Raw genomic sequence first — 25,952 nt, forward strand, 5'->3', positions numbered from 1 at the left:
CAGTCATCTAATGAGTCCACTACAGGGTCCAGTGTTCAACCTCATAATCACAGGTTCAAATCCCAGCGGGCCCACTCAGCCTTTCATCTTTTTGAGGTTGATAAAATGAATATAATTAAGTTGGGTAGCAATAAACATCTGTCATTCAGTGCCAAGATGCCCTTGGCCGAACATGTACTTTATAAATACATGTTATGTTATAGCAAACTCTAATGTTTTAATTTTTTTTCCTGAAATTTTCCACACCTCTCAATGCCCCACCAGCTCTTCTCTGGGGTTGTGCACCTCTCTTGTTGCCTCCCTAATGCTGTGTTTTTTTTTCTCACAGTGTATAGAAATTGTGATTATTTAAAAAAAATGATGTATTTATAGATGGCAGAAAAATAATAAATCTTCTTCAGCCAATAACTTTGAGTAAATAATGACATGATTCATGATTTTCTGAATCACATTTTGTTTTTTGTTGAGATGTATTGTATTAATTTTATCCACTGTTGGACCTGGCCCTTTTGGCAGGTTCACCCCGAAGCTTTTTGCTTTTTCCTAGCCGATTTCTGTAACGTGGTGTTGGTGATTTTAGGCCTCTGCGCACTTTTTCACTGTGGTACAGTGTAAAGTGCGTGAGCTCTCTGTGTATGTGTGGTGAGTGACCTGCCCTCCCATAGGAACGCATGGGGAATATGTGTGACCATGGTAGTTCCTGATGTGTGGGTAGTGCAGGGTTGAGTTTGGTATGTGCGAACTCATGAGATTGAATGCTGCGCAATGATGTATGCGGCATGGATGTGTCTAGTGTGGAAGTGCCACTTCTAGGCATGGGTGTGCGTGTGTAGTGAGTGTGCTGGCACGTGATTGGCTGGAGCTGGCTGGTGAGCCTGGCTCCAGGAGTCTGGATGGGTCTGCCCAGTGGTGAGTGTTGAGATTAGCATGCTGATGTGAGGGAGGGGCTGCACCTAGGACCTGAATAGGGCTGGGCTTTCCCCACACAATGCTGGCTCCGCCTCCTGTGGTGCGACTGATGACCCTAGCCTGACTAGTGAATGAGAGGGGTAGCTGAGCACATCAAGAGTGCTCCCAAACCAGCTGCGCCTGGTTTTGCCCCCACCCTGCACCTTTAGACAAAGGATTGTGCTGTATAAAAAGAGGCTGTGACCTCTTGTAAAAGGTTCTTGTTTTTTCTAACTTGAAACTACCAGGGGCGTGCTGCTGCTGGGACCCAGGGGAAGGCTTGCCTGCCTGGGCCCTTCCCAGCCCCTTGATGCCTGGAGGATTTCCCTTACTAGGTTGGTGTGCTACCTCCTTGATGCCTCAGGACTTCTGGAGCCCTGTTCCCCTGTGTCTGCCTTTACCAAGGGTTGATGTTTCCTGAGGAGCGCTTTATTTTTACTGCAGCGCTGTGTTTCCCTTCTGTACTGAGGGAATCCCCCGGTGTGGGGATTCCCTCCTCCTCCTTGTGCCTTGCGGGTGCTACCCCGCTTATGGGATCATTTAGGGGCAGGTGCTACCCCGCTTATGGGATCGTTTAGGGGGCGCAGGTGCCTACCCTGCATCATGCCCGTGTTCCCGATATTTTAATTCAACATTGGTTGGCGGATTGAGGGAGCCTATCCCTCATCTTATCGCAAGGAAAAACACCGCCGCTGCAGGGGCGAACAACCGGAAGTCAGGCGCCCTTGCCCCGAACGTGGACGGGGCCTGCATTCCAGCCGGATGTCCCGCGCACGCCCGGCAGCCTGGAGGGATCGCGTGGAGCGGCCCGGCGAGAAGAGGATGGCGCCTGCCGTTGCGGGGTTCCCGTGACCGAGGGAGAGCCCCGCAGGCGCCAGCAGAAGGTGACTGAAAGCGGAGGGGGCTCGAGGCACATTGCCGGTGCCTGCCCCCACCGCGTGTCCTGGCGAGGCCCGCAGCATGAGAGAGAGCACCCCTGAGCGGCCCAATGAGGTGAGAAGGGCTGGGGGGGCTTCAGGCGGGTGGATGTTGGTCCCTGATAGGAGAAGGGCCATAGTTTTGAGCGGCCTTGTCGTGCAGCGGGCCGCTCCTTCAAAAGTGGGGCAAGTGTCTTGTGGATAGCCCCAGAAACCCTGTAGTGCCCGTGCTTATTCTCTGTGGGGCACATTTTTTTGTTTAAAGAGCCTGCGTGGCTCTACCCGAACCTTATTTGTGTAAGCGCTATTGTGGGCTTGGGGGCATATGCCGTTCTAAGGGGTCCCATGAACTTTCACAGAGCCCGAGGGCTCCAACGGGCACATTGCACCGTTTAGGTGCAATTTGAGAGTCCCTGAGAGGTACAGAGATGGCACAGTGGTGCCAGGCCTTCTACAGCTGCGCAGCACTTAGTGCCAGCTGCAACGTTTAGGCCCTGTTACTGTTCTCAGCTGCCCAGCAAGTAGTGGGCAGCTGCAACGTTTAGGTTTGCGCCGGTGGTGCACCCCTGACTGGAGCTGCATTGGCAGCGTGCCCTGACATTCTGGACACAGGGCATTTGAGCCCTTTCTTGATATGGCCAGTTGGCCAGGGGGCTGGTATTTGGGTAGGGCGCAAGGCCCTAATGTGATTTAACTATGTTTATGATGGTAATTGCCTAATGTGATTTTTGCGCAATGTGATGTTACTATGATTATGGGGTTATTTTACCTATGTGGGTTTATGTCAGTGAGAGTTTACTTCACTGTGAGGTATGCCCCTAAATGTGATTTATTCTTAGGGGGAGGGTCTAATGTGTTTAGACTAGTGAGAGATTGCCTACTGTAGTTATACTGGCTAGGCCTAAATATGATTGCTGCGTAATGTGCTTTGCCTTTATACTTGTGTTATACTTCTAAATGTGTTAATGCTTAGGAGTTTACTTTGCCTAGTATGTTATACTAGAGAGGTTATGTGTCCATGCGTGATCTAGGCCTATGATTATTAGTATTGCGTAGTGTGTACCTACCGTTACCAGTGGTTACTGGTTGTGATCTATAATTGTTATTTGGTATTACAGTTATTCTAAGTGCTAGTTCTACTAAGTGCTGATTCTGACAGTGGCCCACGTGGCCCTGTCCTGGTGTAAATAATCCCATGTGAATATTGCCCGTGCCAGTTGGCACAATGTATATTGTGTGACACTATCTGATGTGTGTTTACAATACAAAAGTTATTTTTATATAACCTTGTGTGGAGTTCCTTTTGTGGTGTGCCTGGGATGTTGTTTCTGTTGTGTGCGTGCGCAAATGCTTTACACATTGCCTCCGGGATAAGCCTGTCTGCTCGTGCCAAGCTACCAAGGGGGTGAGCAGGGTTTATCTTGGCGTGTGACCCCCTTGCCCTGACTAGAATGGAGGTTTCTGCCTGGCTCTGGCGTAAGCCTTAGCCAACCAGAAAATCCCAGTTCTAACATCCACCAAGAGAATAAATGAGCCAATGTGCTCCACTTTCCTCGGGTTACAACCCGGCATGTCACTATTGTGCGTTGCAGGCAAGAACAACAACAAAAGATAAAACAAACACCCTCACCCACCCCTCTCTTCCTCCTCTAAAAACAAAAGGAGAGAAACAGGACCATCTGATGAGAAAAGAAAAACCAAAAGGGAGTGTTGTGACCCAGCAAGCAGATCTCGGACGCGGCTAGGTGCAGATGTAGCGGCGGCAGAAACAGGAGGAGGATTCGCCAGTCTAACCAATCTAAGAAATTTGGGGCAGGTGAGCTCTGTAAATTCAGATGTCACGAGCGTGAAGAGGGGTGCCCATAGCTCATGGATGGAAACCCCAGGATTGGTTAATGAGAGGGAACTCTTCTCCATCCCTAGGATGGACCATAGGTAATGGAGCCAGCCTAATCGTGTAGGGACTGGAGGGGAACCCCAATGTGTGAGGATGTTTTAAACTGCTGCACCTAAAGTTAGTACCATCTGTTTACCTTTCCTAGAGGTGAGCCGAAAGGTGATGGTATTGGGGAGGCCCAGAAGAACATACGCCGGGAATCTCGGTATGTGTGTATCAAAGTGGAAATCTATTTCATCTAGTGTTTGTTGCCAATATGTCCCCAGTTTAGGGCAGTTGCAAAGTAAGTGGGTGAGGGTGCCCAGTGCACCACAGTCCCACCAGCACAGTGGACCACAGGCCCGCCAGCACAGTTTACTGAATTGCAATTTTTAATGCATAGATATGCTGTTTACCCCTTAAAGCCTGCTCTACAACTTTTTAAAACATTCATATCTCAAATAATGCTGACTAGATTGACACCGACTAAAATACAATTTCTGAGTAATATTCTGTTACTATCCCAAGTTTTGTATAAATCTGAGCAGCAGCTTCGAATGTAGGAGTGGACAAAATCTCCTATGGGATCTAAAATCAAAATAATTTTGGGGTTTGCTAATAACTCTGACACCATTTGATGACTCTTCACAAAACGTTCCAAAGATAAAAGTTCATCCACCTCAGCTCCGTCCTTAAAAGTTTAAGGGTGCTCCATTGAGCATGAGCCAAGAGCAAGGGGGTCCCAAATCAAATTTGAGCAGCAATTCCACAAAAATGGCTGAACTGAATTACACCAAAAGGAGACCTGAAATAAGTAAATTTATATAGCCTAAAATGATAAGTGTGAATTTGTATGTGGTTTGAATACGATGCAAGCCAATAGGTCCTCACGAGTTTCAAATCTGATCAGCTTTGGCTCATTGATGAGGAAAGATATAAACTTGACAAGGGACAGTCCATCTTAATTTGGACAATGATTCTAGGTGGTCTAATAGATGTAGAACATCTATTTCTAACCATGTATGTACTTTAAATACATATTTTAGCACAAGTTCAATTCACGTTTTTTTGACCAGTTACATAGAGGCCGATTACAATGAAAAGGCTCCGACCGTCGGTCAGAGCCTGTCCAACAACATCGTAATGTGCCGGTTGGATTTCTTTCTACCTGCCTCATTACAATAGAGGCTGTTAAAAAGGAATCTGACCAGTCATTCCAACTAGCTACTGATGGGCTCGGAGAGCCCGTCCGCCAGTCGGTATGCAGTCAGTAATCCCAAGGGCAGCTTATCTGCCAGAGGAATTGCGATGCCAGATTTCAATAGCCTTTCTGTGCTGGCCTTTCCGACACAGAGAGGTTGTTGGAACTTAACATTGGGGCCCCCAGCAGGACCCCCATGGGTGCACAGCCTCCAGTTGGAGGCCAAGGGGGCACCAATTGTGTCCCCTGTTGATTCCTACACCCCGTGGCAGACACCTCGAGGTACCTGCCATGGGGTGCAGGGATGAACTGCATCTCCTATTTTACAATGGGAGCATGTTTTCCGGCTGGAATACATGCTCCCATTGTAAGGTATAGGAATGCGACTGAACAGTGTTCGGTCATATTCTAATTAGTCGGTCGGGACCAGCGACCGGGAGTCGGTCGGTACCAAGACGATGTTGGGCGGAGTTTCCTCCCCCCAACATCGTAAGAGGGCCCCTAGTTTCTTTCGTAAAATCATAATGCAAGACATAATATAACAGTTTAACCTTTGTGGTATATTGAAGTCCTTTTCAATAGAGCTCTTTGTTATTTGCAATCCTCAATTATGACATCCTTTAAATATTTTCAACCAATAAATCAGAAACAATAAATACAGGTGAAGTAAACAAAATATAAAGACCACAGCCTCATCTATCGCAGTGAATTGACATAGGTGAAAACGTGCTAGAAATATTCTACCTTCTTCATAGTAGTGCACTGTGAAGCTAGTCTTCGAAGCCGTTTTCCATTGTCTTTCTCCTCATATCTTACTCTCTGTGGAATCTGCTCTCTGCACTTTCAGATCCTATCTCCTCTTCTGTATGATCTACAGGTTGCCACCTGGGAATGCATAGGAATCTAGGACTTAAAAGTGTCACGTTTAGGAGACTGAACAATGCTTATCTACTATCTTTCTTGTTGTCTACTAATATGGCAGGACATAAAGTGGGATGCAGGTATAAATTTGGCTATAGCCTTTCATTTGAACCATTTGAACCTGGATCATTAGTGTAATACCCTCCACATGAATCTAGTGGCACAGAGGAGTTTATAGTGGCAGTTCTGCTGAATTAGGGGCCACTTTAATAGTTGTATTTAAATTGGTAACTACATCCAATTTTGCTGAAGCTCTTGTGTCTATAGTGATCAAGTACTTCTTTTTGCTTAATTACAATGGAGCCAGCGACTCTCTTCTTGGTTTCCGCACACCTCTACCCCGGGAATGGGACTCTAGGCAAAATTCTTAAGAAAGCAAAACTTCAGGGGACTTATCTGGGACTGTATTCTACCCGCACTCCATCGTGGTCGGCTTGAACTTTCTGATTTGACCCAGTGCACAGCGACCAGATATTCCCAGTTGGCGCTTTATGCTTTTAGACATTTTGGGGCACAGTTTGCCCGCCATACCAGTGGAAAAAGGAACCACCCGCCATCGGTGTGGGGGTCCCATTGGTGGTATTAGGATGCGCCCGCCACAGTGCCGGGCGTATCCTGCATACTTGACATTGCGGAGGGTGGTGCTCTCAGCACCGCCTGCCACAATACCAAGAAGGCATGTTGTGCAGTTTCATGCACAACGTGGCAGGCATCGCGTGGTGCCGTGTGGTGCCTGCCACGCTACGGGCCCTCAATGGCGAAAACCGCCTGCCTTTCCGTGGCGCCCGCCATAATGCTGGTATGGATGGCGGTGTCTCCCAGACACGCCACCATGTCAGCAGCTTTTCCGCCCGGTCGACTCCTCGACCGGGCGGAAAACCGGCGGATGGTCTTTCGGTCCGTGGGGCTCCCCCCAGGGTTATGTGGCGGGGGGAGAAATCAGAGCGGGCGGAGGTTTTTGCAGGCGGATTGCCACTGCCATACATGCGGTGGCGTTCCCACCACAATCATAATGGACCCCTTTATTTCAGCTTATTCTCTCAAAATTCATAACTCTGGTCCCACATATTGGAGTTGTGTTGCTTTTGTTTGGTTATATTTATTAAATTAGGATCAATTTTTCAAACTTGGTGTGGAATCTTTATGTGTGGTGTTTTAGCTGTTTTATTATTTGGAGTTTCGCACAAATACTTTACACATTGCCTCTTAAGTTAAGCTTAACAGCTCAGTGCCAAACTACCAGAAGGGGAGCACCGGTTAATTTAGGATGCATTTTTGACTTGCCCTGACTAGGATTGCTGTAACTGCTTGACCAGGGCTTGTCCCCAGTCAACCAGGAACTAATTTTCTAACACACTGAAATACAGCTGATTTGCATAAGGCTGGTCCAGGTCTGTAGTCGCACTGTGAAAATAAATGGAGTGCATTGCAGCCCAGCGTTAAAAATACTGGTGTTTGATGTAACTTCAAACTCTTCTTCAATGTTTTGGGTGGAGAGCATGTACTAAGCATAGACACAGCCTTTCAGCTGCACATCGTAATGCAACCATCATGATTTAAACAGTTTCACTGGATCATTGAAATGGTGTCTTCGCATTTCAGAGCAGATGAATTTGTTAATTCACCCTATCCTTGGTCGTACCTTCACACCTGGTAATGCAGTAACTGCAAATGTGAAGCCTTTTAATAATTCTGACAGGAATCTCCTTCCCTTTATATGACCACCTTGCATTTGAACTGTACAATTGTAATTTCTAGTTAATACCTTATCTCGCATCGTTTCCAGTGGTAACATTCCTGGCAACCGCATTCATTTTGAACCTTCACTTATTTAACAAATGAGATGGATCGAAAAAAAGTGAAAGTAAAAATTATTTTGAACTGATTACTGTCTGTGACAAAAGTTAAGCTAGGCATACATCAACCCCCAGCCTCCTGAAGCCTGTCTTTCAGGCTGCTGAATTGCACACAGCTGTGACTTCCATTTGTTGCCAAAAGGAGCCTGGCAATTATCATGCATGGTTCACAGTAGGTGAATTTGCACATCGTCCTCCTGAGCTTTCAGGTAATTAATCTGCATTAGCTAACTACAACACAGAAATAACTGTTATTTCTGTCCTCGTTCTACCAAGCCCACATTTCTCCTTGACACACTATAAAATGGCGTTTGAATAAATGCAACAAATAATTTTAAAAAATGTTTACGGATCTTCCTTTCCTGTTTTATGACAAATGGGTTTTCACACGCCTCGAATTGTCATTCAGTAGTTCTTCCTTCTCGAGGCAGGATCGGTGTTACATTTAGAGAAACCGGCTTAGGATATGATCTCTGTGGTCTGTGTGAAATATAACAGCTAAAAATACCAGACACTGAAAAATATGTAAGCTCTGTTTGAGTTCACGTGTTTCTGCGTGAAAACCACAGGAATAGAAAGCATCCCAGATTAGACATTTGAATCCCTGGTATAGGACATGAATGAGGCAATCTGCGGTAAGAAAATTCCACTTAAGTACCGAGAGACAGAGATCCCGGAGATCACATGAAATACAGGGATAATCAGCCAATCTGGATCTCAGATTTTACGCCATTTTTTCTATTTTCATTTTAAACGGTTAGGAGGATTCGGAATGCACAAAATAAGCACTGTGAAACGGCATTTGTTTTTCGCTTTGATCGGTATACAGAAAACTTAAATCATTCTAATATTCTAATATAAAGTCATAAATACACACAGCATCCAAGATAGCACCTAAACTAGGCGCCTATTAGGCATTGCCGCCACGGAAAGGCATGTCCTGAAGCACATCCTAATATGGCTAGCGGTGTCTGATAGACACCGCCACCATATTAGAGCTTTTCTGCCATGGTCGGAAGGCGACCACGGCGGAAAAGCGGCGGACAGTCTTTCCGTCCGCCGATGACCCCCCAGCCATCCTAATGTGGCGGGGGGTGTTTCCATTTACCGCAGCGGTGAATCCGCATCCTCCAGACCGGCGGTGGCTTCCGCCGGCCCGAAGGATGCGGATTCACCGCAATCCTAATCGACCCATATGTTTGAAACCACATGAGGATTAACATTGGGGCAGTTTGCAACACAACGATCTGTGGTAAAATGACACGTGTGTAGCATTACTGCAGCTTTAATCTGGTAGTTCATCTGGTAGTGGATCACAAATGGGATGTGTTACAACAAGTTTGAACAAAAAGACACAAAAATCGCCTTCTTTGATGTCATAATTTTCTGAATTTGCCGCAAAAAGAGGGACAAGGGGCTTGGTAGGTCCAGAATACAGGCCTCAATTAGATATTCAAAAGCAGAGGTATGCAGTTCCTAAGGGACGCGAGGACCGGAAGGGTTAAGGGGGAGGGGAAAATGGGGATTAAGAATAATGGATGCCAGGTGTTCCAAGTATAAGGAAGGAAAATAAAAATGGAATAGCTCCGATTAGGAGAAAGGGCCCTCACACACCTCAAAGGGTGTCAATCTTCATCGTTGGGCAGCCCCTCGTTGTGCCAGAGCTGCAATGCCCAATGGGCCCCACATGGGAAACAAAAAGTGTGAATAAAAAATAGCTAGAGGGCTCCTCGGTGATGTCCAGATGCAGGTATGTCCTGCGCTTTAGAGGACCTCCAACTGAGTTTCTCTTCCCTCGCCAATTTGCAAGCATCCTGGACGTCACTGTTGGGGTCTAAAATACCTTCCCTATAGGTTTTCTCCGTTAGGTATAATGCACTTTTTTCCTTCTTTCCACATTTTCACCTTCACGCAGGACTACGACACAAGTCCAGACTATAGGGGTCGTGATTTTTACTACATATCATCCCCTTACGTCCCCATAGAGTAGATGAGGATCCCCCGGTCCTCATGAAATGCCATGATCCAACCGGGCGATTTAGGGCATAAAACATGTCAACCATCTCCACCCCACACATATCACTCTGAGCTGAAGCAGGTATCATTTTCTCTCCTCAGCTATGACTTTTGTTGGTTGTTTTTATCCATAGCATAGAAAGAAACCTAGTGAATAAAATTGTGTTTTTGGGAGTCCTCTAGCTATTTTTAATTCACACCTTTTGTTTCACATCTCTACTCACTACACATAGGCCCCCACACTACTTTCTAGCTTCATGTCAGCAACCACAGAAAACCTCCGGCACAGAGCCTCCTGCGGGGCCTGTTGGGCATTGCTGCACCGGCCCAACGAAGAGCTGCCCAATGATAAAGCATGACACCCTTTGGTGTGTGTGATGACCTGTTCTCCTAATTGGGACTATTCCATTTTTAGTTTCCTTCCTTATAACTGGGACACCTGGCATCCACTATCCTCAACACCCTTTTACCCCTCCCCCTTCCTTTCTTCGCCCCCTTAGTACCTGCATGGCTCTGTTTTGCCATATCATTTTCAGAATGGCATAGTGCTGGATCTGTCCAAGATCATGAATCCAGCACCTATATTGGCAGAACAATGGAACCAGGTGACTGCTCAGACCAGGATTCTAAAGACAGAAAGACCCAAAAGGGGCATGGGAAGAAAGTGGGGTGAAGACTACACCAAATTGACCATAACTACTATAACTAAATATGTTGCACATCATTATCAATGGTACGTATATCAACTCTTATTATATGACTATTGCCATGCCTCTCAATAAAACTTATAACACTACCTTCAGGTGGACATTTTGGAACTGCCAGGTGTTTAGGTTCCTGTCTTATGAAGGAATTTTTGTGCATCTGAATAGAGTCATACCATTAGAAATCAGGATATTAAAGGAAGGTGAAAGAGTGGGAGCAAACGTTCATTACAATTAATAATTATCAACATTTAAAACTGCAAAAGCAGAAGTTAAATTATGTTGATCATGCCTGCATTATCAACCAGAATTCTGGTTGCTAACCACAAACGTTGTTTTTATGCCAAATACTTTCCCTAACCATGACCAATTGTTTTGTTATAACACTAGTCTAGCCAGGACCTGGACCTTAACTTTTGCTCCCCAAAACCCAAAACTTGACCCTAGTCATCACCTTGAGCTTAACTGTTTTGAATAGTCTACAATTTCATGTCTGACATTTGTGTTGACCCCAGTCTGGTCCTAACGCTCACCATTACCCTAAACTCATGTTTGATCCTGACCATAACCCCCTTAAAAAACTGACATAAACATGGTAAAAGCCGTGCCTTAAAAATATACCACACCACATTATCCTAATTCTGACTACAACATAGTACTATGATTTGCATTTCTGAGATGTAATTTCCAATTATGTATTGTTTCAGTTTCATGCTTTCACTGAAACGTTTATCTCTAAAATGTACTCCGATAAAATACCAGGCTATCATAGATATCATGGTGGTTGAATCACACTTTCTCATTCCTCTTAAATGGCCCTGTTTTCCATGGTATTTACCCCTTCCCTCTCTCTCCATAGAGCAAGAGACTAAAGACTAGATTAGGGCACTGGGGAAGAGAGACAGCAGATCAGTTTCACCAAATGATCTCTAGGCAGCAACACATTTTCTTTATTTTACTCACCTTTACCTGAAGTCTTTCAAAGTGTACACATATTTTCTTAGATATCCTCCACATGAACCTAAATTCCAAAGAGGTTAATGATGTCACTACACCCACTCAGGCAGTTTTCAGGAAAGAGATATGTCGACAATATCTAAATAGTGACATCAGTATCCGGTAATCGAAAAGGCACTGCCTCAAGATTTAGCGCCTGCCTATCTCAGATAAGTAGATGGATGAGGCTAAACTGTTTAAATCTTAACTCTAGGAAATCAGAGGTCCTTCTCCTAGGCAAAGACAACTCATTATGTTGGCCAAGCTGGTAGCCTCAGGAAATGGGGGCACTTCCCTCACCAGTACTGAAAGTGAAGAACCTGGGGATTGTTTTTTACAATAAAATCAATTATGAAAATAAGGTTAATTCCCTGATTTCATCTCTATTTTTACCTTAGGACTTCTTAGGAAAATGTGTCCCTTCATTTCCTCAGACCTCCAAAAAATTGTTGTTACCATGCTAGCTTAGCTAAGTGTGACTATGGCATTGCCTTATTTATGGCCATCCAGAAAATACTTCTCCATAATCTTCAGATGCACCAGAATGCATCGGCTCAGCTCCTGTTCGGTATACCAAAAAAGTGCTAGGTGTCCCAGGCCTTGATTAAGCTACATTGTCTCTGATTGTCTAAGATAATAGAACTTAAGGCTTTCTGTATAGCTTTTAAGGCACGGCATAACATCGGCACACACTAGTTTCAGGACAGATAAATCTGGTACACCCCATCCCGGAAGCTCAGATCCACTGAAGTTAAGCTGCAAGTGCTACCCAGGGCCAAACGAACATCATAGGGAGGTAGGAATTTATTTCTGGGGACGGAAACATTATGGAATTCTTTTTCCGTGAATCAAAAGAACTGTCCAGACCAATTGTCCATTAAGAAATATCTTAAGACCTGGCTCTTTTGTCACTAGTGTAGCTCTCTTTGTTTTTCTCCACCACTTTCATTCTATGACAGCAGCAGCGCCAAGATGCCACAGAGCATTTGAGCGCTATATAAAATTAAACATCAAGTCAAATCACATCTTGGCATTGGCGATACAATATTTAATTTGCTGCAGATAACATGTATGTTGCCACTTCTGATAATTCCAACAAATAATTTTAGGAGTGGTAAGAGTTGAGGTACAATAATTTCTATATTTCATGACTTTTCTAAGTTCACATTAACTGACACACCCCCTGATCTGGATAGTTTTCCGTAATTTGCTCCGTTAATTATGTATTATCGGCACACTTTGCAGAAATGTATTTGCCCTCATATTCATGATACCCCACACAGTGAACCATGATAACCAAGATTCGCCAAGAAACGCTACCGAAGCAAAGGGAAAATATATATGAAAAGATGTTCAGAGGAAAGTGTAGAGGGAGAGGATGTGGTAAAAGATAGTGAAAAAAGAAAAACAGCCATATTACCAGTAATGTGCGCTCCTCTAAATTAAAACTGTGCATGCACATGAAGTTACAAACTACTCACTCTATACTGTCCACAAATCAAAGTAAAGGTGTGCTAGGTTATAAATGTATGCATCCGATTTGATGTACATATTAGGACATTTAAATGCAAAACGTAGATTAATAAACACGGGTAAAATGCGCTGACAAAAACCTCGATTAGATTAAAGTATATGATCCACAGACCATTAAAAAATACTAACAAAACGGCATTGATCCACAGACTTGACATCAGTCACTCAAACCTGCAGAGCTGACTGCAACTGACAGGCACACGCTTAAGATAGCAGCACGTGTCAGTCATAGGCTGTCCACTTTTACAAATAACAGGTTTTCTTTGCATGCTATAATCAGTTCAAGGATGTCTGTTTGCTCTGCAGTGTTCCTGCTGCCGACAAGGAAAACAGCTGCAGCCCGAGTTAGTGACAAGTGTCCAGCAAACATTGAATGAGCTCGCACTTGTAAAGCATAATATAAAGATGTACCTATCTTTATCTGATAGTTCACACATTTAAACATATTGAGAAGTAAAGTTCAGATAACGCAAACATTTTTATCAACTTTTGTTAAGACTAGGTCTGGTGAAATTTAAATTACGCCCGCATAATTTGCCATTATGCCACATTGTTTAGTTACATCACCGTTCGTGGCAAAATTATTTACATTGGCCACGCCCCTTTGAGAGACCCTCCCCCCAGTTCATTTATCCCACTTGAAGCCCTGCTCCCGTCTCATTCTCAGCCCCTGCTCCACACCAGTTAAAAACTCTTCCCCGCCCCTTAACAACAGCTGTGGGCTATTCGGGTAGGTGTGGGAGGAGTGGAGGATGCGTGTGTTCAGAAGTCAGTCACTGTGTGACACAACCAGCAGCATGGACTGACCCGTGAACACAGATAGGTTCTGCTAGGGTACTATCAAGAAAAGGCCTGCCCTGCTATTGGTCTATGTTATGGAATACGTCAGGCCTTGCTCATGCCATACTTGTGATTGATAAATAACTGAGCATGCCGTTAACTTGCCTTACTCTTTGCTGGCTGCTTTTTGGGCTAAATCTAAAAACTTGATATCACATTAGCAACGAAATTAAGAACGTTTTTTCCTACTGGTCTCTGAGGTGCCACTTCTTGTGATATTTTGTCTAATTCGTCGTTGACTAAACCGCAAGGCATGGTAAATGGATGAGTGACGGGGATGTGTTTATACATTTATCGCCAACCAATAAATGTTAAATACTCGAAGCTGATGTCAGCTCTCTCTTTCTTTTCGCAGATTACCAGTGACAAGCTGTTCGCCTAGTAGAATGAACTCAAATGGCTCGGATGAGTACTTCCAGTCCACAAATCATGCAGAACAGACATTTCGTAAGATGGAAAATTACCTCCAGCAAAAGCAGCTCTGTGATGTCCTACTTATTGCTGGAGAGCACAAAATTCCTGCTCACAGGTAATCTGTTTCAAGTTTCAAAGAATAATATATGTACCATCTGACATTTTACCATTAGAGAGAAAAAGTGAGAAAAAGAAACGTTATTCTGTGCGCTATGGGAACCATGAAAATTGCTGGTCGAATTCTCTCCTCAGTACTGCAATAGATTTGATAGAACTGTAAAAGCAATACGTTGATCCATGGTGAAATGAAAGACTCAAGTTATTTATCTTTTGACATCACTCGATGTCCCCTTGCCGTACTCTTCCCGAACAACCCAGAATTATACCAATGCAAGCTGCAGCGAAAATCAGAGTTATATAAATGTTCAAAGCAAACAGCCTGGGATCTTACAAGCCCATTTATTTCATAGCGAGAGAAGTACCTGCTTGATCTTGCATGATCACAGGGGTGTCTGTGTGCAGAATTGCTTTGTGACCACACGTGGCTTTGCTTACTTGCAGACACATCCAGGGTTGATCAAACATGCCTGGCTGCTGTGTGGCCGCATGGCATGGTTCATCAATATATATATAAGCTGGACATTTTGCATGTCTTACTCTGCAAAGCAGCAAAAGCAGACCATAGGTTAGCAGGGGACATCATATCACAGGCTCTGGACAATCCATGAGCAGAGGATCACCTTCATAGCTCACCTACACCTACCAAAGCTTCTAATCTCTGCTTCAATGTTCTCACTAGAACTGCTGATCTCTGTGCACCTCTCATTAGCTCAAGCTCTCTATAGAGGAGAGAGGAACTTGAGTCTCAAGGCCAGAATAGGGGCAGAGAGTATAGTAGCTTTAAAGGGAGCTAACATACACAGCCATGCCAGAATGCCAGAAGCGACAATCTGGGGAGCATACAGCCACCCCTGAGAAGTTTACAATGTTGGCAATTAAAATCATAATAGACATTGCAGAGCATAAAGGGCCTTGTGGAACAGGTTTAACTCCAATGTTTTCAAAGCAATGTCTTTCTTCTCTAAATACACCTTTTAAGATCTTACCAGAGTTGAAAATCCTTTAAATTCTCACTCTTCATTTATGAATAAAGTCCCTTGATGAGTAACACATGGTAAACTTGTCCAAAGGAGGCCAAAATACATTAATAAACTTTTTAGGATGTTCAGGTAATCTGTGGATGTTTTGATCTGGAATGTTGGTGTGGGTGGGAGCTTGTGGGTGTTCCTGTACGGAACGTGGAATGTGGGTGGGGGGGACAAGTTATTGCCAATCTACCTAAGCCTTACTTCCTTTCAGTGGCTCAAGTTCAGACTCAGTCGGTAAATGTTAGATCTGGGGGTCTCTAGTTGGCAGAGGTAGGTACCACTGTCCAAATAGGGACCCTTGCTTCTAGTCAGGGCAAGGAGATAACCCTCTGAGATAACCCCTGCTCACCCTCTAGGTAGCTTGGCACGAGCAGTCTAGGCTAACCAGAGGCAATGCGTAAAGTATTTGTACCAACACTCACAGTAACACAGTGAAAACACCACAAACTGACTCCACAACAGTTTAGAAAAATAAAGGTATTTTTAATCTAAACTACACAAGACCAAAACGACAAAAATCCAACATACACAGTTCAAGAATATGGTTTCAAAAGAGTTCTTAAGGTTGCGTTAGAATTCTCTACGTTGCGATAGAATTCTCTACTGATGCGTGAAAAGTTCACAGTTGCGTCACGTTTACTCACAGTACCTTTTAGTTGCAACAAAGTCCCAAAAGCAGAAGCTGGTGCGGTGGAAAACAAGCGATGCGTTGCTCCTGAGACCCTGGGGAGGCGATGCAACAGCCCTGCTGCAGCAGCGGGTGTGTTGCGACGAATCCGGTCTGTATGGGGAGGAAGGCCACTTGTATGGATTCCGGTGCGTAGGTTCCGTAGGAAGTCTGTTCTCGCAAAGGCACGATGCGACGATCTCGTAGGGGCTGCGACGATCTCCGGGGCGACGATGCGCGGTCCAGCGGGGATCCTCTCTCTCGCAGCTCCTCGATGCGTTGATTCTGCGACGATGCTCGCAGCGACGTGATGCGGTCCGCAAGCAAGCGGTGCGGCGATCTCACCCAGCGACGACAGGCTCTGCGACGATACTCGCAGCGATGTTCTATTTTCCCGCACCGGTCTGGTGCGTCCCGCAAACGAAGGATGCGACGTCGCTGCGACGATCTCGACCTCCGTATCGGCAGGAAACTTCTCGCACTGTCGGGGATGCGCTCCGCAAGCGAGCGATGCGACACTTTTCAAGTTAAAAAATCACTCAAGCTTAGTTTCAAGCTTCCCAGCACAGGTACAACTTCCAGAGGCCCCACAACTGGATCAAGCACTCTTGGAAGGACAGAACTCTCTCAGCAGAGTTCAGGGAAGCTGGGGATGAAGTCCTTTTGTTCCTGGGACTTCAAAACAGGGAGCCAGCTCTTCTCAGGCCCTTGGAGATTCCTTCAAGACAGGGGACACAGCTCAGCAGCAAAGTCCTTCCCCTCTCCTTGGCAGCAAAGCAACAGTTCAGTCCAGCAGAGCAACAGCAGGACAATCTTCCTTCTTCAGTTTCAGCTTTCTCCTTGGCAGAGGTTCCTTCTTGATTTCCAGGATGATCTAATTTTCTGTTGTCAGGGGTCCTGTACTTATACCCCTAAAGTCTTTGTTCTCTTGGTGCATGTGGGCCCTGAGCCCGGTCTGAACCAGTTCTGGGTGGTTCCTGAGTACTTTGTTTTGCTGGCTGCATCTTTCCTTTCAGAGGGAGGGGCAGGGTCCTCAGCCGCCCAGCAGGGGGGTGGAGCCAGCATTGTGGAAGGCAGGCACAGCCCTATTCAGCCCAGGTGCTAACTCCTCCCACCACTCCAGTTGCAAATGCAGTCATTCAGCCTAGTGCTGACTCATCCAGCCTCCTGGGGAATCCCCCAGCCCCTGTCACTCTCAAACCAGACAGTCAATACACAAACAGGCCCAGGCACACAGAAGGGTCAGACAAGAGAACAGCAACTTTCTAAAAGTGCTGTTCTCATACACAGGATTTAAAAACAACCTTTCCTAAAAGATGTGTTATTAAATCCTGAGTTCAGGGATACTAGATGCTTATGTCCTATCTTGTTCCTATGGGAAGAAATGCTGTTAACCACTGTAGCCAGCATCCCCCATGTTAACCTATGGAGCAAGATAGCCTTACAGTAGTGAAAAACGAAAATGGCTGCCATTCACTACCAGAGCATGTCACCTGCACTAGTACATGCTCTACCTTTTACATACACTGCACCCTGCCCAGGGGGGTACCTTGGGCCTTCCATAGGGGTGACTGATGTGCACAAAAAGAGAAGGGTTAGGCCTGGTCAGTGGGGACACTGACCAGGAGGACATGGCAGTTCTAAACTGCCCATAGGCACTGCAGTGGCAGGCCTGAGACACCATTTTAGAGCTACTCCTGTGGGTGGCACAATCAGTGCTGCAGGCCCACCAGTAGCATTTGTCATCACCAGCCCTGGCACACCCAGTGCACTTTACTAGGGACTTCATAGTGATACAAATATGCCAAACATGTATATTCAATCAGAATAATAATTTACACAGGGAGCACTTACACTCTGGCACTGATCAGCAGTGGCAGAGTGTCCAAAGCATCTAAACCAGCAAAAACGAAATCCAGCACATCATCAAAAATACAGGGGGTAGAGGCAAAAAGATAGGGGAACCACGCCAAAGATGCCAGGTCTAACACGTGTCCCCTCCAGCTGAAAGTGGGGAGAACTGCCCACCCTCTTGGGAGTTCTCTTCACTAAGGCAGAAAAACCTGGACAGACCATCAGCATTGGCGTGTTCTGTGCCAGGGCGGTGTTCCACCGTGAAGTCCATTCCCTGTAGGGAGATGGACCACCTCAACAGTTTTGGGTTCTCACCCCTCATTTGCATTAACCATCTGAGGCGCCTGTGGTCGGTCTGAACACGGAAGTGAGTCCCAAACAGGTAGGGCCTCAACTTTTTCAGAGCCCAGACCACAGCAAATGCCTCTCTCTCAATCGCACTCCACCTCTGTTCCCTGGGGAGTATTCTCCTGCTAATGAAGGCTACCGGCTGGTCTCCTCCCTCCTCAGTGATTTGTGAGAGTACTGCTCCCACACCATGCTCTGAAGCGTCTGTCTGAACTATGAACTCACTGGAAAAGTCAGGTGCCTTGAGCACCGGCGCTGTGCACATAGCAGTTTTCAGGGTTTCAAAAGCAGTTTGGCAGGCGTCAGTCAAGTCAACTCTTTTGGGCAACTTCTTGGAAGTGAGTTCTGTCAAGGGGGCGACAATGGTGCCATATCCCTTGACAAACCGTCGGTAATACCCGGTGAGTCCTAAAAAGGCCCTCACCTCTGTCTGGGTCTTGGGGGGCTCCCAAGCCAGAATGGTATCAATCTTTGCCTGTAGGGGCGCCACCTGGCCGCTCCCCACTTGGTGTCCCAAATACACCACAGATCCCTGCCCTATCTGGCACTTGCTGGCCTTGATAGTGAGGCTTCAACACTTCGCAGAGGTTTTGCAAATGTTCCTCCCACGTGGAGCTGAACACAGCAATGACATCCAGGTATGCGGCGCTGAATTCCTCCAGCCCGGTCAGTACCTGGTCTCTGGAATGTGGCAGGGGCATTTTTCAACCCAAAGGGCATGACTCGGAACGGGAAGTGCCCCTCTGGCGTTGAAAATGCTGACCTCTCTTTGGCCCCATCAGTTAGGGCAATCTGCCAGTACCCCGAAGTCAAATCAAATGTACTGAGGTACTGGGCAGCTCCCAACCGATCCACAAGCTCATCAGCTCTGGGGATGGGGTGTGCGTCAGTCTTCGTGACCGCATTGAACCCACGGTAGTCCACGCAAAACCGGAGTTCTGGAGGGCCACCGGGCGTAGCAGCTTTCTTGGGCACCAAGACCACTGGGCTAGCCCAGGGGCTGCTGGAGGGCTCAATCACCCCTAGTGCCAACATCTTGGAAACCTCTTCCTTGATGCTGGCCCTGACCTTGTCAGCCACTCTGTAAAATTTTTGTTTCACAGGCGGACTGTCTCCAGTGTCCACATCATGGACGCACCAGTTGGTGACTCCTGGGGTCAGGGAGAACAGGGAGGAGAACTGACCCAACACTTGGCGACAGTCACTCTGCTGTTCTGGGGTCAGGGTGGGCGAGAGGACCACACCATCCACTGACCCATCTTGCTCCTTAACTGCCAGGAGGTCAGGGAGAGGATCACTATCCTCTTCCATTCCTGCATCTGTAGCCATGAGCATGGTTACTTCAGACCTCTCAAAGTGTGGTTTGAGGCGGTTCACATGCAAGACTCTCAGGGGCTGCCTGGGAGTCCTCAGGTTAACCAGGTAGGTTACCTCACTCTTCCTTTCCACCACCTCATATGGCCCAGTCCACTTGTCTTGGAGCGCACAAGGCTCCACTGGCGCCATCACCCACACTTTCTGCCCAGGTTGAAATTCGACCAAAGTGGTATTCTGGTCATACCATCTTTTCATTTCTTCCTGGCTTGCTTCCAGGTTCGCCTGAGCGAGCTTCCTGAAGCGTTGTGTCTGGTTGCGGATGGCCAGCACATAGCTGAACACATCCTGGGGGGTTTTCCCACGGGACTTTTCCCAACCCTCCTTCACCAGTGAGAGAGGTCCTCTAACAGGGTGGCCGTACAGAAGTTCAAAGGGACTGAACCCTATGGACTTCTGAGGCACCTCCCTGTAGGCAAACAACAGGCATGTAACAAGACGTCCCACGTCTCATGGGCTCCGCTAGGCCCATAATCATACCTTTCAGGGTCCGGTTGAACCTTTCAACCAACCCATTTCCTTGAGGGTGGTAAGGAGTGGTGAACTTATAAGTTACCCCACACTCCTCCCACAGAGACTTCATGTACTTAGAGATGAAGTTGGTACCCCGGTCGGAGACCACCTCTCTGGGAAACCCCACACGGGAAAAGATCCCCATCAATGCACGGCCCACCACGGGTGCTGTGATTGTCCTGAGAGGGACTGCTTCCGGGTACCGAGTGGCATGGTCCACTAAGACCAGGATGAACCTGTTGCCTAAGGCTGTCTTGGTGTCCAGGGGCCCTACAATGTCTATGCCCACCCGCTCGAAAAGGGTGCTCACTACTGGGAAGGGTTGAAGGGGTGCCTTCAACTTTGTTCCAGTCTTGCCACTGGCTTGACAGGTTTGGCAAGATCTGCAAAAGGAACCAGCGTGTTTTCTCATCTGGGGCCAGTGGAAGTGGGTGACAAGCCTGTTTAGGGTCTTGTCTTGCCCCAGATGTCCTGCAAGAGGCACGTCATGAGCCAGACCTATTAGGAAGTTTCTGAAGCGCTCGGGTACCACCAGCACACGGGCTGCACCGGGCTCAGCAAACTTAGGCTCGCTATATAACAAGTCATCTTCCCAGTAGATGAAGTGATCTCTGGCTGCTCCACCTGCTGCCTGATCTACAGCCTGTTGCCGCAGACCAATGAGGGAAGGGCACTCCTTCTGCGCTTTGCAGAATTCCTCCCTGGAGGGACCACTTTCCTGCTGCCAATGGGTCAGCTCAGGTAAGTCTCCCAGTTCGGCTACCTGTTCCCCTGTAGGTTCCAGGGCATCCCCCTCAGGTTCTGCTTCCTCCTGGACCGTGGGAACGGCTGGGGCTGGTTTCCCGCACCCTCTGCCTCTTGCTCTCCTGGCAGGTCTCTGGGCCACTGTTTCAGGCTCCAGTTATGCTGACTCCCCCCTACTGGCTGTCATAGCACGTGTGGACACACAGATCCACGCAGGCAAACCCAACATCTCCAAGTGAGTTTTGTGTTCTACATCCTTCCATTGAGAACTCTCCAGGTCGTTACCTAACAGACAGTCTACAGGCAAGGCATCACTGACAACTACCTCCAAAAGACCAGAGACTCCCCCCATTCAAAGGGAACACGCGCCAGCTTGCTGAAGCGCACTGAACTGTCAGCTGCCACTACAGGGCGGAGTACACCAGGGATGATTTGCTCTTCAGACACCCACTGACACCTCACGGATGTCACGCTGGCTCCGGTGTCTCTCAGAGCCTCAATCTCCCTCCCATTGATGGCCACCTTCTGCCCATATTTCTTAGTGTTAGAGGGCAGTAAGGTTTCATGGACCACTTCTTGGTCTCCTAGAGAGACAAGGGTCATAACTGCTAGCTCCCCCCAATCACTAGAAACCAAATCCCCTCCCAAAGCTACACTAGCTAACGCTGGGGCACCAGTGGGTGCTTGCTTCTTCTTGGGACATTTTGGAGCAATGTGGCCCACCTCATTGCAGTGATAGCAGGTAGGTGGACCCCTGTTGTCTTTATTGTCCCGCCTGCCCTTAGAGGGCCATGGCTGTTTAGGTTTGGGGGGTTGGGATTCCTTTCCCTGGGAACTATTTTGGGGCCCTTCTGAGAACTCCTTTTGGTTACCCTTGTCCCCCCCACTCTTCTGCTGGGGACCCTGCCCACCTTTGGCTGTGGTACCCACAATTCCTCTGTGGGCCCTGGTACTGGTCCAGCGGTCCGCCTCTTTAGCAAGCTCAATGGGGTCTGTCAGCTTGCTGTCTAAAAGATGCTGGCGCAGCTCTGGAACACAAAGACTACTCAAGTGCTCCCAACTGATTAAATGCAACAACCCCTTAAAATCAGTTACTTTACTGCCCTTCATCCAACCTTCCAGTGCACGCGAGTACGAATTCACATACTCCATCCAAGTCTCAGACTCTCTCTTCTTGGAGTTCCTAAACTGCAGTCTGTACTGCTCTGGGGTAAGGCCATACCTGAGACATAAGGCCTCCTTCATATTGGGGTAGGTCATGGCACCTGCTAATTCTAAGGGCTCTAGAGCACTCCTCCCAGAAGCCTCAAAATGTTTCCACAGGCCCGCCCCCCAATGCTGATCAGGCACACCATTCATCTTCAATGCAATTTCATACGAAGTGAACCAGGCATAAATATCCTCACCCCTATGGTAATTCTGTACCAGGTCCTTGGGAATATATACTTTACCCCCATGCACTGGCTGCGCGCTGCCACCATTAGAACTGGCATCCACCTCCTTGGCTTTAAGATCCAGTTCTCTCATGCTCAACTCATGAGCCAAAAGCAATTTCTTCTCTTCTAAGGCACGGGCATTTTTGCTCTCCTCCGCCGCCTTTTCTACTTCCAATTGCTTCATTTTCATTTTCATGACTTCCAACTCATACTCTCTTACTCTCTGATTTTCTTGTAACTCTTCTGGGGAGAGGCCCCTGCTGGAATGGTTGCTGCCAGCTCCTGCACCTACTTTGCCCACTGGCAAATCTGTGACTTGAAAACTGTTTTCTACATCCACATCATCCTCTCCCTCTTGTGCCTCCCAATGGGCCTTCAAGATTTTCTGCAGCTCCTCCTTTCTGTAGGCGCTCTTTATGGGGCACTCAAACTCAAGGCAGAATTTCCTAAGTTGCTTAACTTTGTATGAATACAAATCTCCAATGGCAAACTCCATCTCTACTTTTGCCTCCTTACTGGGTGCCTTCCCATGCAAAGACATGCTGTATTGAAGAGTTACTCAAAAATAGAATCAAAAATCAAAAACCAGTAGTATGCGGTGGCGTAGTGGTCTGCACTCACTAGTGATGTACACCAATTACTGTGGGTCAAGTACAAATACAAGTTCAAATCCCACCGCCTGACCACCAATGTTAGATCTGGGGGTCTCTAGTTGGCAGAGGTAAGTACCACTGTCCAAATAGGGACCCTTGCTTCTAGTCAGGGCAAGGAGATAACCCTCTGAGATAACCCCTGCTCACCCTCTAGGTAGCTTGGCACGAGCAGTCTAGACTAACCAGAGGCAACGCGTAAAGTATTTGTACCAACACTCACAGTAACACAGTGAAAACACCACAAACTGACTCCACAACAGTTTAGAAAAATAAAGGTATTTTTAATCTAAACTACACAAGACCAAAACGACAAAAATCCAACATACACAGTTCAAGAATATGGTTTCAAAAAGAGTTCTTAAGGGTGCGTTAGAATTCTCTACGTTGTGATAGAATTCTCTACTAATGCGTGAAAAGTTCACAGTTGCGTCACGTTTACTCACAGTACCTTTTAGTTGCAACAAAGTTCCAAAAGCAGAAGCTGGTGCAGTGGAAAACAAGCGATGCGTTGCTCCTGAGACCCTGGGGAGGCGATGCGACAGCCCCGCTGCAGCAGCGGGCATGTTGCGACGAATCCGGTCTGTATGGGGAGGAAGACCACTTGTATGGATTCCGGTGCGTAGGTTCCGTAGGAAGTCTGTTCTCGCAAAGGCACGATGCGACGATCTCGTAGGGGCTGCGACGATCTCCGGGGCGACGATGTGCGGTCTAGCGGGGATCCTCTCTCTCGCAGCTCCTCGATGCGTTGATTCTGCGACGATGCTCGCAGCGACGTGATGCGGTCCGCAAGCAAGCGGTGTGGCGATCTCACCCAGCGACGACAGGCTCTGCGACGATACTCGCAGCGATGTTCGATTTTCCCGCACCGGTCTGGTGCGTCCCGCAAACGAAGGATGCGACGTCTCTGGCAGCGATCTCGACCTCCGTATCGGCGGGAAACTTCTCGCACTGTCGGGGATGCGCTCCGCAAGTGAGCGATGCGACACTTTTCAAAGTTTAAAAGTCACTCAAGCTTAGTTTCAAGCTTCCCAGCACAGGTACAACTTCCAGAGGCCCCACAACTGGATCAAGCACTCTAGGAAGGACAGAACTCTCTCAGCAGAGTTCAGGGAAGCTGGGGGTGAAGTCCTTTTGTTCCTGAGACTTCAAAACAGGGATCCAGCTCTTCTCAGGCCCTTGGAGATTCCTTCAAGACAGGGGACACAGCTCAGCAGCAAAGTCCTTCCCCTCTCCTTGGCAGCAATGCAACAGGTCAGTCCAGCAGAGCAACAGCAGGACAATCTTCCTTCTTCAGTTTCAGCTTTCTCCTTGGCAGAGGTTCCTTCTTGATTTCCAGGATGATCTAATTTTCTGTTGTCAGGGGTCCTGTACTTATACCCCTAAAGTCTTTGTTCTCTTGGTGCATGTGGGCCCTGAGCCCGGTCTGAACCAGTTCTGGGTGGTTCCTGAGTAATTTGTTTTGCTGGCTGCATCTTTCCTTTCAGAGGGAGGGGCAGGGTCCTCAGCCGCCCAGCAGGGGGGTGGAGCCAGCATTGTGGAAGGCAGGCACAGCCCTATTCAGCCCAGGTGCTAACTCCTCCCACCACTCCGGTTGCAAATGCAGTCATTCAGCCTAGTGCTGACTCATCCAGCCTCCTGGGGATTCCCCCAGCCCCTGTCACTCTCAAACCAGACAGTCAATACACAAACAGGCCCAGGCACACAGAAGGGTCAGACAAGAGAACAGCAACTTTCTAAAAGTGCTGTTCTCAAACACAGGATTTAAAAACAACCTTTCCTAAAAGATGTGTTATTAAATTCTGAGTTCAGGGATACTAGATACTTATGTCCTATCTTGTTCCTATGGGAAGAAATGCTGTTAACCACTGTAGCCAGCATCCCCCATGTTAACCTATGGAGCAAGATAGCCTTACAGTAGTGAAAAACGAAAATGGCTGCCATTCACTACCAGAGCATGTCACCTGCACTAGTACATGCTCTACCTTTTACATACACTGCACCCTGCCCAGGGGGGTACCTTGGGCCTTCCATAGGGGTGACTGATGTGCACAAAAAGGGAAGGGTTAGGCCTGGTCAGTGGGGACACTGACCAGGAGGACATGGCAGTTCTAAACTGCCCATAGGCAGGCTGAGACACCCTTTTAGAGCTACTCCTGTGGGTGGCACAATCAGTGCTGCAGGCCCACCAGTAGCATTTGTCATCACCAGCCCTGGCACACCCAGTGCACTTTACTAGGGACTTCATAGTGATACAAATATGCCAAACATGTATATTCAATCAGAATAATAATTTACACAGGGAGCACTTACACTGATCAGCAGTGGCAGAGTGTCCAAAGCATCTAGACCAGCAAAAACGAAATCCAGCACAGCATCAAAAATACAGGAGGTAGAGGCAAAAAGATAGGGGAAACCACGCCAAAGATGCCAGGTCTAACAGTAAGTGATAGAAAATCTTTCAGTAGCATAACTTCAATGTGTTATGGTTTATTGCTACAGGAAGGGAGAGACATTGTCCCTCAAAATTGACAAGTTGTGGATCCAGTTTCACCCACCACATAGTCCACTTCTGGTATAAAGAAAACAATGAAAAAACCTTTCTGGTACTGGCTGATGATGGTGCCCACATATTATTGGCCCTGGTATTAAAGAAAAGTCAGTCAGCAATTAAGAAAGCAACTTAATGACAAAAGCGAATTGTAGTTGGTTATGAAATACATACAAGTAAGGCTGAAATCTAGTCTATATCTATCCGCTTTCTAGTTTAAAATGCTCAATGTCAGAACCTGAGATGTTAAATAATCGTTATATTTTTCTTCAATATTACAGCTGTATTTGGTCACATTAACTGAAAACTTTCCAAGGCTAATCAGTTAGATTCACTTTTCAAGGATACGTGGTTGCACATGATGCATTTCACTGTCTTAAAGATTGTGTCTGAGGAGGAGCTTGGCGGGCATCCGAGATGGCCGCGTGAGCACAGCGCTCTCCGG

The 25,952-nt window shown here is 47.1% G+C and overlaps 1 protein-coding gene across 1 annotated transcript in view; it reads left to right on the forward strand.

Moving 5' to 3' along the window:
• The window catches only part of KLHL4 (kelch like family member 4), an 804,052-nt gene that overhangs the window by 339,434 nt on the left and 438,666 nt on the right, over nt 1-25,952 (forward strand). Inside the window, exon 2 of the mRNA XM_078688422.1 lies at nt 14,164-14,337. Within this exon, the coding sequence (XP_078544548.1) occupies nt 14,164-14,337 (174 nt within the window). The remainder of the gene's footprint in view (nt 1-14,163; nt 14,338-25,952) is intronic.

This window comes from Lissotriton helveticus, chromosome 4_1 (assembly GCF_964261635.1).
Source record: "Lissotriton helveticus chromosome 4_1, aLisHel1.1, whole genome shotgun sequence".
Classification (NCBI taxonomy): Eukaryota; Metazoa; Chordata; class Amphibia; order Caudata; family Salamandridae; genus Lissotriton; species Lissotriton helveticus.